Raw genomic sequence first — 12,427 nt, forward strand, 5'->3', positions numbered from 1 at the left:
GCCCAACATGGGTATTTGTTTTGCTTGACTATGCTTATTTGTTATAAGGGTTGGATTTTTCTTTTCATTTCATTTGGGGTGGAGAGGTGGGAAGAAGAGAAATGAAATGCTTGTTAATGAAAAGAAATAAAATAAATTGAAAAAAGAAAATTCATTTTCCTCACCATTTATTGTTGTAATGCTCCATGTGGCTGGGGTTCCCTGAGGCTGTTCAACCAGGGAAAATGTGAAGGGTCTAGTGTCTGGCTGGTTTGGCAGAGGCTTAGCTGTGACAATAACTGATGCAGATGTACGACAAACTGTTTGCTTGTCAGCAAAAACCGTAGGACAATTTTCATTGAAATCTGGCACTCTAACAGTTACGGTGCCTGTTGATGTCTTCCCTGTGTTATCTGTAACAATAATATTGTGGAGTTATAAAAGGCAGCTGCTGGTGCATGCAAAGGCATGCCCTCATAGAGTCTACTGACCATGAGAAGTTTTATTAGCAAATACTAAAATTGTAACATACTTCTACCTTCTAAATCAGACTGATTTTATGTATTCTCCCAGCTGGGCAGCTCATATGACTAAATCATGTTGTATATTATTTTATCATTTTTTGAAGCAAGGATCATAAGATTATTGATTTAGAGCTGAAAGAGACCTCAGAGGCATCTAGTTCAACCACTTCATTTTACAGATGAGAAAACTGAGGCCCAGAGAGGTTAAGTCACTTGTTCAAATTCACATAGGTGGTATACATCTTCCTACGCTTGGTTTTAAACCAGGTTCCCTGATTCTAAAGCCACTATTCTTTTCACAATATCATGCTGCTTTCATGAAGGATGTCTCTGATGTGTTCACTGTAAATAGAATACTCTTAAAAATGGTCCCATGTTCACAATAGTGTAGCCTAGGAAAATGGACTCAACATTTTATTTTTATGACAGTTTTTTTTGCTCCAAAACCTTGTATCATAGTATTTGAAATAAATGTGAAAAGGAAATATCATTTCTTTATTTAACACACTTTGGGAGCCAAAGCCTTTGCTGGTCTGGTTTTCTGAATCTTTAATTTTAAGTAAATTATATTGATATTTTGAAAAGTAATTGAAATCTTTTTGCTTACCATCTATTGCCAGAATCTCAGCTGTTAATGTCTTATTGACTATGAATGGTGAATCTCGATCAAGGTTTTTAACAAATTTAATCTGAGCAGTTTTTGAATCAATGACTAAGTAACCACCATCATTACGTCCCATTGCGTATCTGTTTTTGACAGAAAAAAACAATCCCTGAGGATTCTTGCAATTATAAAATGCTACATACTCTCAGTTGAAAACTATAGTTTTACATTGACTATGTAACATTAACATTTGAGAAAAGTAGCAGAAATATGAAGAATTCAGAGAAGCAAGGAAAGATTTGAATGGAAACAGAGTAAAGTTAGCAAAGCCAGGAAAATAAGAATGTGTAATGACTACAGTGATATAAGTGGAAAGAACAAAAAAGACCTTATTTGTCATAATAATCATAAACAACAATCTGAACCCTAGAGAAAAGAAAATTGAACTGAAACAAAATAATTTTATCAATTATTTGAGAAATATAATTTCATAATCTTTAAACATCTATCATGGCCTGGCTTCCTGGTTTTCTTCTTTATGTCAATGAGTTATAATTGGAATAGTAAGCAGCCGCATAACTTAAAGGTGGGGTTTTTGAGGGATGTGATGACCTTGACCATATCCACATTGGAAAAAGTAAAATGATTTTAGAAAGCCATCATTTTGTTTCATGGTGTAATTATACATAAAACATTGGCTTCTAAAAAGAAAAGTTTGTTTTGGTGAAACATTTCCAAAATGAAATAATTTGAATCATTAATTAGTTCTATGCAAGATCTTTTATCAAAGGATACTGTTATTTTTGTGAAGATTGATTACTGCCTCAGTCGCCCCTCTTTTCTCCCATCTTGAACCTCTCATAATCTATAGGTTCCCTCTTTACAGCCTTCAGTCCCTCATCCTGGGGGAAAAAATCTTCACTAGATCCTTTCATCTCTTCAAGCTATTTTACTATCTTTCTCTTCCCTTTTTAGACAAATATCTAGAAAAATATTCCTCCACTTGTCTCTACTTCCTCTCCTTTTACTCACTCCTCAACTCTTTACAATCTGGCTTCTGACCTCATCACTCAATTGAAACTGCCCTCTCCAAAGTTGTCCATGATCTCTTAATTGTCAAATCTGAGGTCCTTCTTCCAATCCTACTCCTTCTCCACCTATCTGCTACATTTGACAATCTTGACAATCCTTTTCCTTCTCAGTACACTCTTTTCTTTAAGTTCTTTCGACACTAATCTCTCCTGCTTCTCTTCCTACTTATTTGACCCCTCCTTTGTTGGGTAGTCATCTGTATCACCCCAAGACTCTGTCTAGGGCCCTCTTTTCTTCTCTCTATACTCTGCTCTTCTGCCTTTCTCCCTTCTTCCCACCTTTCCATCTCTCTCTTTCTCTCTCCCCCTCTGTCTCTTTTTTCTCTTTCTTTCATCTCTTCTTTCTCTTGACTCTCATAGTCTCTTGGTTTCTCTGTCTCTCTGTTTATCTTTTCCTCCTCCTTTTCTCTCTCTTTCTCTCCCTCCCTCTCCTTCTTTATCTCTGTCTCTTCTCTCTCTGTTTTCTTTCTCTTTCTCTCTGTCTGTCTCTCTCTATTCCTTCTCTGTTTCTCTTCTCTCTCCATCCTCTCCACCTCTCCTCTCTCTGTTTCCTCTGTGTGTTTCTCTTTCTCTCTCTACCCCTCCTTTTCTCTGTCTCTCTTCTTCTCCTTCTCTCTTTCTGTCTCTCTTACATCATCAGTACCTATGGGTTTAGTTGTATCTATGCAGATGATTCATACATCTGTCTAGCTCCAGTTTTTTTTTTCTCCTGATCTTCAGTCCTGAATCACAAATTGCCTATTGATCGTTTCAAACTGGATGACCAGGAGGAATTTCACCCTTAACACATCCAAAACAGAACTTGCTATCTTTTCTCCCAAACCCACTCTTTCCAAACTTCCCTATTTCTGTCAAGGGCATCTCCTTCTTCCAGTCTCCTATATTCATAACCTCAGTGTGAGCCTTGACTTCTCACCCTCCCTCATCCCACATATCTGAGTAGTTGCCAAATATTGTTGTCTCTACCTCCACGACATCTTTAGCACCAGACTCTTCTCTTCTCATATCCAGCACATTCAGGCCCTCATCATCTTTTGTCTGGACTATTGTAATGTTCTCCTAATTGGTCTTCCTGATTTGAGTCTTGGCTTATTCTAACTCACCATCTCCAAAGCTACCAAAGTGATTTTCCTGACCATGTCATTTCCCTCCTCAATTAGCTCAAGGAGCTAACCGTTGACAGTAGGAGAAAACCTAAACCCCTCTGTTTAGCTTTTAAAACCTTTCACAGCCAGGCCCAACTGATCTCATTAGACATTACTTCATTTCCTGCACTTTACAATCCAGCCAAGATAGCTCTGTTCTTTACATATGGCACTCCATCTGCTTTTTCTAAGCCTTTGTTCTTGTTCAATTATTCATTTGTAACCCCTTGGACTTGCCCATGGGGTTTCTTAGCAGAGATACTCCATTTCCTTCTCCAGTGTGTCCCCAATTTTACAGATGAGGAACTGAGACAAATAGGGGTCAAGTGACTTGTCCAGGGTCATGCAGATAGTAAGTGTCTGAGACTGGATTTGAACTTAGATCTTCCTGACTCCAGGCCCAGTGCTCTATCCACTGCACTCCCTAGCAGTGACTAAACTTTTTTTTTATACTTGTTGAAAGAAAATAATATCATTTCCTATGTATTATTAAGCTGTAAGATGTGATAGTATATTAGGTTTTATGAATACATATTTCCATGCACTGCATTTGTGAAAGATCGTAAAACACACTCCCTTCCAATTTTGCCTCAGAATCTTTCCCTTCTTTCGGGATGCAGCTCGAACACCACCTTCTAAATGAAGCCTGTTCTTATTCCCCAACTATTAGTGCCCCAACCTACTGAACTGTCTGATATTTCACTACTTTGTATTAATTTTGCATATATTATGTATATGTATATTTATATGTATGCACATACATAAACTACCTTGTATTGATTTTGTATTTATTCTGTATATGTGTATGTGTGTGTGTGTGTGTGTATATATATATACGTATATATGCACTAACACACGTCTGTCTCAGTGGAATATAATCTCTTTGAGAATAAGAATTGTTTCCCTTTTTGTATTAGCATACTGCCTGGCACATAGTAGGTATAGTAATGTTAATTAAAAATTTAATCAATATTGTTGATTAATTGAAAAAAATCTCCCTTTATGGTCTATTTTGTAATAAACAAAGGGAGAACATATTGCTCAAAGCAATAAATCCTGTACCAGAAAGAAGTAAAATTTATGTTAATATCTTTAGATATCTGTATTGTAAACAATTAAAGGGTTTTTCTAGGTGGTTGAGAGGAGGCCTAATATTAGATAATTGTCAGGAAGGGGTAGAGATGTGGGTTGAATATTTAGTTCATTGTAGAGGATGAATCCAGAGTTTATTTGATTCATAAGGGGGATCATAAGGAATACCTATTCTATCTCTCTATCTACTCCTCTCTTTATTAATGTTACCATCAGCTTACATAGTGCTGATTTATTTAATTATTTACTTTCACAGAGAGTCAGAGATTTAGAGCTGGAAGGGACCTTACAGGTCATTTTAGTTTATTCCTCCAACTGGAGTTAAATGAGATTCAGAGATAAGTGGCTTGCTCAATGTCTTGCCAAAGGTCACAGAGGTTGTAAGTGGCTGATCTGGGACTGATATGAGGGAAGGAAACAACTATGTTACAGACTCTGTGCTAAGTGCTTTACAAATGTCATCTCATTTGATCCTCACAACAACCCTGGAAGGTAGATGCTAGTATTATCCCCATTTTATAGTTAAGGAAACTGAGGCAGACAGAAGTTAAGTGGCTTGCTCAGGGTCACATAGCTAGTAAGTGTCTGAGAATGAATTTTAACTCTGGTTTTCCTGACTCTAGACTTCCTTGCTCTATCATCCAGATACCTAGGTTGAAGCCAGACTCTCTGACCCTAAATTCAGTGAGCTTTTCATTGTATCACATTGCTTTCAGTGTAGCAACCTTGAGAGATAAGCCAAATAAATATCTTTTATCTGCCCTAAACATAAAAATGCTGAGGTTCAAATAACTAAATAACTCGCCTCAGTCATACTACTAGTAAGTGTCAAAGCTAAGGAACTTGAGCTTAGGTCTTCTGATTCTAAGTTCAGAGGGCTTTAAAATTTTAATTCATGCTATACAACACCATTTCCATCATGACACAAACTCAACAAGGTAGAGTGATTCCCAGTAACCTTCATAGTAAAACCTAATAACTTCTCCTGACTCTCAATGTTCATTACTTACTATCCCTCTTTCCCCCTTTTTTTTCTGCTTCCTAATCCCAGAGGAATATCTGTCTAGACACTACTCCAGAAGAACTAATCTAGTCTGTTCCCTATATGACTTGCTTTCACTTTATCTCATATGCCCTTTCCTGATCTGGGAATGTCTTCTCCACTCCTTTCACCAATCTGTATCTCCCCATCAAAACCTTGAGTAAAGCTCATCTCTTCCAGAAAGCTTCCCTTGATTAATCCTTCTCCACTCTGGTCATTCCATATTCCTTAAGAACTCAGTCAATGACTTTTTTTTTTGGTTTGATAAAGTTTATAGAAAACATTGTTAATTGTTAAAATGGTACAAACATTTTAAAAGTGTATTTATTTAATTATTTTTGCATAAAATGTAGGTCTTGTTAATGTTTACTCATTCAAAAACTTAAAAGTGGATATGACTTCCTTATCTGTTGGCCCACACTACCTTCAAGGTCCTTTCAAGTTCTAGATCTGTGATGTTATGGTCTTATATGTCTTTTATGAAAGTTGTCTAATTACAAATATTCAATTTAGAATTTGTAGCTCATTTAAAAATTTTAAATGTATGTTTTGGATATGAATTAAATTTGTATTGAAAAAAGTTATTCATTAAGACTGAACTATTTAAATGTGTTTTCCAAGTTGCCAATGATTATTTAAAATTTTTTTTCATTTGTCAGCATTAAAAAAAAAATCACAGTTGAACCTCTACTACTTAGAATTTTTATCCAATAAGATAATTGGGTAAATGCTATGCTATGTTTTTATTTATTATATCTCTTATTTTATGAAATACTTTAAAACTATAGGGAAATAAGAACTTCAGACAACTTTTATACTTGTTGAAATAAAAGAACATCATTTCCTACTTATTATTAAGCTGTAAGATGGGAGAGTATGCTGGGTTTTATGAATACATATTTCCATGCCCCACATTTGTGAAAGATCTTAAATGCAAAATAGATTATTTTTAAAATCTTGGCCTGTGTTCATCTGAGATATTGCATGAAACTGAAATAGTTTAAAGGAATAACAAACATTAACGTGAAAGTTAGTCTTACCTGACAAATGATGCAGGTTTGCCAGTATCTTCATCAATGGCTGCGTATACTCCAAGAGCATAATTGATTAATTTTTTGTAACTTATGCCTTTCTGTACTGTAAAAGTCTTTGAAGTAGGATGGAATGCAATCCCTTCTTTTACATTTATAACCTCAACTGTGACGGGAATCGACTGAGTTTTATACTGAGAGATAACTGAGTGGTGAAATGGAGCTTTGTTTTTAACAGTTATAACAAGTTTCATGGTTTGAAATTGTTCATAGTCCAGAGCCTGAAATGTTTAAAAAAAGAGAAGTGTTAATGATATCTAATCCTTTAAGATAGACAACTTTAAATTTTTGTTTATTTTTATTCTTATCTTTCAGATGCAGGAACTCAGAGATATGAAAAAAAATAGGCCTGTGGTCACACACTAAGGGTTAGGAGGCATGTCTTGAAACCAAGTCTTGGGATTCCATGTCCTGTGCTATTTCCTCTTGGCAATACAGCCATAGAAAGGGAATCAGAATACTCTGTAGTCAATGCTATGGATCCATGTCCTTTGCATATTAACCCAAATGAAGAGACCATTTCACAGTTCAGAGAGAGGCATTTATTGGTTCCTAAATTCCTCAAACCCAAGTCTAATATATGATACTTAGAGAATAGGTATCTACTTAGGCTATCCAAGTATCCTTCCAGTATTCACAGATATATATGCAATATATATATGCAATTCCTCTCTCTCTCTCTCTCTCTCTCTCTCTCTCTCTATATATATATATATATATATATGCAATTCCTCTGTCTTGACTTTCAGAATTTCTTAGATTTGATGAGCATGAGATGATCTTATAGGACAAGTGGGCATTTATTTGATAGCCTAAGGAAAGACCATTTACCATTCTGGAAAACACTATCAGGTAACCTAGCAATATAGGAATTTGTCTGATTGACTTTGGAGAAGCTGTGCAGCCTGATTAGCCTGAAAATTCTCATCGTACCTTCTTATTTTTGCTCAGGTTTATGTACAAATGCAAAAAAAGTAAGGATAATAATTCATCTTTACATAGCACCATCAGGTTAACAAAGTGCCTTCCCCAAAGAAAACTAAACTTGAAGGGAGAAAACCTGGATTGACATCTACTTTTGTGACTTCCTAGTTAGGCAATCTTGGTCAAGTCAGCCCTTCTCTCACCTACAAAATGCTGTGTCTAGGCTAGATTATCTCTCTTAGGTCCCTTCTAGCTCTAATGTTCTATGGTTTTGTGAATACTGCGAATCTGACAATGCAAGTTTTTTTATCTCCATTTTATAGATGAGGAAACTGAAGCTGATAGAAATGAAGTGATTTATCCCTAGTCACAGAGCTGGTAAGTGGTTGGAGATGACCTATGATTATATTACCAAAATGGAAAGTGATACCATAATCAAAAGGGAAATATTGGATAAAAGTGGGGCAAACTAGAATTGATATGCCAAGAAGATCTTATGAATTAGTGGGTGGGTGAGTTAAACTGAATGTCTGGTAACCATCTTGAACCCAACATGTACAAAACAGAGTTTATTATCTTTCCTCCCAAACCTTCTCCTCTGCTGAGCTTCCTTATCTGTTGAGGGTACCACCTTTCTTGCCAATTCTTCATACACACTTACCCCATTAATATAATCAGTTGTCAAATCTTGTCACTACCGTCTCCCTTTCCTCTTTACTCACAAAAGCACTACAGTAGTGTTCAACTGAACATCTCTTGCTTGAACTAGTACAGTAGACTTTGAATTGTTCTCCTTGCCTTAAGTTTGCCCTCTCTCTAATCCATCCTCTACACAGCTGCGAAAGTAATTTTCCTAAAGTACAGGTTTGATCATGTCACCACACTGCTGTCCAAACTTCAAAAGCTCCCTATTGCTTCTAGAATAGTTAAAAACTCCTATTTAGCATTTAAACTTTGCACAACCTGGCTCTTGCTTACCTTTCCAGTCTTCTTACACATTACTCCCTTCCACCACTCTAACATCTGTCCATACCAACTTATTTGTTGATCCTTAGAGTATTTGATATTCTACCTCCTGTCTTTGTACCTTTCCACTGGTAGTCCCCTCTCTCTATTTTCCCCCCAGGAGATTTAGTTAAGACATTTCCACTTTCCAAGGATAGTCTTTATTTTTGTGCTTTTAGCTCTAGCTATTTCATATAGCTAGAACCCATTTAGAGGGACATTTAAGGAAGAACTGCCTCATTATCCCATCCCATAATTAAAAATTTAACCCATATTTCCCTAGTGTTGGACTTGAATACAATTACAGTGGGTGACATTAATATATTTATTTTATTTTAAATTCTTGTGATAATGCACATGTATTCAGATAAATATAGTATACAAATAACTGAACAAGTATATTCACTTGAATTTGTTGGGTAAATGTAGTAGTTTCCATTAAGAATATAATTTTAATACTAGTTGTGAAGGTCATAGCGCTTATGATTGGTAAGAATCTAATTTTAGTATTTTTTTCATAAAATGGAAGGTGGCTAACAAATAATGGCTGTGTGACCCTGGACAAATCATTTAACTTCTCAGTGTCCTCACAATTCTCTTAAGTATAAACTGCAGTTGTTCTATATTGGAATTTCCCTCACTGGGAACCCCCTACACCAGTCAAATCAGAGGTCATCCCAAACCATCCCCCCAAGCAACATACCTTAACCACTTTCAGGATTCCTTCATTGGTTTTTGCATCTGTTTCTATTACAAACCAATTTCCTTCATTTCCAGAGGTAAAGGAATAGTCTGCAAACCAATTATCTGTGAACTCTTCATCAAGATCTGTTACGTGAAACCGAGAGACTTCAGAACTAAGAATATTTTCTTCAATCTTTACTGAATACTGAAAAGAGAGTTGCAGAACTTATTAAGGCTAAATTATTAATCTTTTTCTAAAAGGAATTTACACTATTTTCTCTTCTTTGAAGTGGAGATGTTCTACTTACGAGGGGGACTTTGTGCTGCCCACCATGAGAAAAGTATAAGGATCAATGGGAATACTCTCTTAGAGTATGTTGGCATTCCCAGCCCACTCAATGCATACCTATGATCACAATGGTGTCAATTAATTAATTTCAATAAAAATATGCATTGAACATAAAATGCTATGTTATTTTTGTGGTTTGTTCTTTTCAGTCATGTCAGATTCTTTGTGACCGCATTTGGGTTTTTTTGGGCAAAGATACTGGAATGGTTTGCCATTTTCTTCTTCAGCTCATTTTACAGATGAGGAAACTGAAGCAAACAGGGTAAAGTGACTTACCCAGGGTCACATAGCTAGTAAGTATTTTAGACCAGATTTGAACTCAGGAAGATGAATCTTCCTGACTTTAAGCTTGGCACTGCAATGCACAGTGCCAGTGAGCTGCAAAATGGTCTTAGGCACTATTGAAAACAGGACGTTCCAGGCAAGGTTAGCAATCTAAATGTGCAGAGAGGAATACAAAGCTATCTATCTATCTATCTACTTATCTATCTATCTATCTATCTATCTATCTATCTATCTATCTATCTATCTATCTATCTATCTACCTAGGTTTGTCAAAAAGTAAAAACATACCTGTGATTCTGTAAAAATTGGGAAATTATCATTGACATCTTTAATTGTAATTTGACACCCACATTCAGTTGCCTGTCCAGCTCCATCAAGATCTGCACCACTTACACGCAGGCTATACTTGCTGTATTTCTAAGTTTAATAAAAGAAAAAAGAAAGAAAATAATTTATTCGAACTTTTAAAATATTTTATTTTGAACACCCCGAATAAGAATATTTTTGTATAAATCAATAACTCTTTGAAAGGGAAGAATTGTACTGTCAAACACTGAAAAATACCACTGATAAGAGGGTGCACTAGGGATTTATATGAACCACATTTGGGGCAAAATGTGTGGATTGTATTCACACTGAAGTGCTTTGGAAAAGCAATGGTAGGTAGTAGATGGCAAGCTGACCCTGGAGTCTGGAAGAACTATGTTCAAGATCAGCTTCTGATACATATTGTCTGTAAAACCATGAACAAATGACTTAACCTCTCAGGGTCCCCGACAAATCTCTGAGACTATAAATTGCAGAGAGAGCACCAACCTAGACTCTTAGAGGGAAGCTCTCAGTGGGAGTTTATATCAGTGAAATCACATGTCCAGTAACAATGTTACAAAATTACTTTATGTTTCTTACTGACTAAGAGGTTTCAATATTCAGCTCCAGAAAGAAATTAGTATTAGGCTATAGCTAGTAGTTGGACTATGGAAATTGTCAGTCAGCCATCATAAAAAACACAGCAGAAGTTGCTTTCACTACATATCTTTGGCAGGTAACTTTCTAATTGCTGCTTCTTGTGGCCTGGGGCATGACGGTTATGAATTTATGGGATGCCCCATTGAAAGACTCTAGGCGGCTTTGTTATCCTGTGGGCTTTGTAGACCACAGTGTGACAGGCAGTCCATGACAAGTTGATGTTCTTTGAGTAGAAATGGGCAGAAGGTAATGGGGGCTGCACCCCTGAGAAGGAAGGGAAGAAATTGATTTTCTACTTCACGTATAACGATTCCCTGTTTTTCTCCATTTCCAGAACCCAATGCAGAGAAAAGAACTAGGGAATTCAAGAGGGAAAAGGAGAGTGATAAAGAAGGTTCATTATTGTAGAAAAGAGGCAGGAGAGAAGTTGAAAGAAGTTAGGCAAAGAAAAAGAAAGTAGTGGTGAACAGCTTATGGGGAAGACTGGAGGATTGCAGTTTGAAATTCCAGGGAAGGTTTGAAATGAATTCCAAGAAAATCTTTCCTTTTTGTTTAAAGATCTCTGCTCTCCTCTGGTAACCTGAGGATTTGTTCTCAGTCCAATACTTCCTCTCAGGCTCATATTTTGCTCTGTCTCCACTCAGATATTTAAATTTACACAGCATGTAGGTGACTTGTGTCTCTTTCCTTATGAGAGTTGTATTTTGTGCAACAAAATCACACCCAAGCTAACTAATTCGGGGCTTGTTCTAACTTCTTTCTTTCTCTTTTTTGTCTTTTGGTGAAATGTAAGCCTGGGGAATTCCCTGTTCTGCCTTTATTCAAGTGAAATCTTTTCAAGGAAGTCTCCAAAAATGCTTTTACTTTACCTCTCTATCAAGAGTACTGGTCATAGAACGCACTTCTCCATTGTGTCTATTTAGGAGGAACATGGGTTGCCCTGCAGGCTCTTGAGAGACTATTTTGAAGGCAATTTTAGAATTTAGATGATTCGGTTCATCAGCATCTGTCGCATTTAACACCATCACCAGTGTATCTAGGGAAGAATAAAAATGAATAAAATGAATACTTACAGAGCTATGTTATGTTCACACAAAAGAATCAACAAAACTTCATTCTGTTCCTAATTTACTATTTAAAATACTTATTTTTTATGTTTTGCGGATATAGCAATATATTCAGGAGTCAACTGAGTCAGATTTTAAAAGCTATTAAAGGCATGGGATCTGGATAGCTGAAAAAGCAACATGTAGAAGATTTAGAAATCTTCAAGCAAAGACTAGATGAGCTCTTGTTGAGAATGGCATAAGGGAGATCCTTGTTCAGGGATGGTTTCTGAGGTCCCTTCCAGCTCTGAGATTCTGAGAGTCAGATGAGTTGACTTGTATGAACATTTATAAATAAGGATGTCCATAACAATGATGTAGTGATAGGATATTGATCTGGAAGTCAGACCTGAATGTGAGTCCTGCCTCTGATACATACCTGATGGATGACCCTGGGCAAGTCATTTAACCTCTCATTAAGATAACACCCGCCATGTTCACTTGCTAGTCTCCAGGGCTGACTTTTGCACACTAGCAAAAATACTGAGGACTATTTTGTTTTGTTAGAAGCACAATTTTATGTCCAATATATCTTAA

At 36.3% G+C, this 12,427-nt stretch overlaps 1 protein-coding gene across 1 annotated transcript in view; it reads right to left on the reverse strand.

Annotated features, from left to right (window-relative positions):
- Nucleotides 1-12,427, reverse strand: part of LOC114031795 (desmoglein-3-like) — a 50,660-nt gene that overhangs the window by 13,259 nt on the left and 24,974 nt on the right. The window contains exons 6-11 of the mRNA XM_027846931.1: nucleotides 11,654-11,820; nucleotides 10,104-10,232; nucleotides 9,201-9,386; nucleotides 6,518-6,789; nucleotides 1,111-1,250; nucleotides 165-392 (exon numbers count right to left, since the gene is read on the reverse strand). Coding sequence (XP_027702732.1) covers nucleotides 165-392; nucleotides 1,111-1,250; nucleotides 6,518-6,789; nucleotides 9,201-9,386; nucleotides 10,104-10,232; nucleotides 11,654-11,820 — 1,122 coding nt within the window. The remainder of the gene's footprint in view (nucleotides 1-164; nucleotides 393-1,110; nucleotides 1,251-6,517; nucleotides 6,790-9,200; nucleotides 9,387-10,103; nucleotides 10,233-11,653; nucleotides 11,821-12,427) is intronic.

Source organism: Vombatus ursinus, unplaced genomic scaffold (genome assembly GCF_900497805.2).
Source record: "Vombatus ursinus unplaced genomic scaffold, bare-nosed wombat genome assembly UNPS02015255.1, whole genome shotgun sequence".
Classification (NCBI taxonomy): domain Eukaryota; kingdom Metazoa; phylum Chordata; class Mammalia; order Diprotodontia; family Vombatidae; genus Vombatus; species Vombatus ursinus.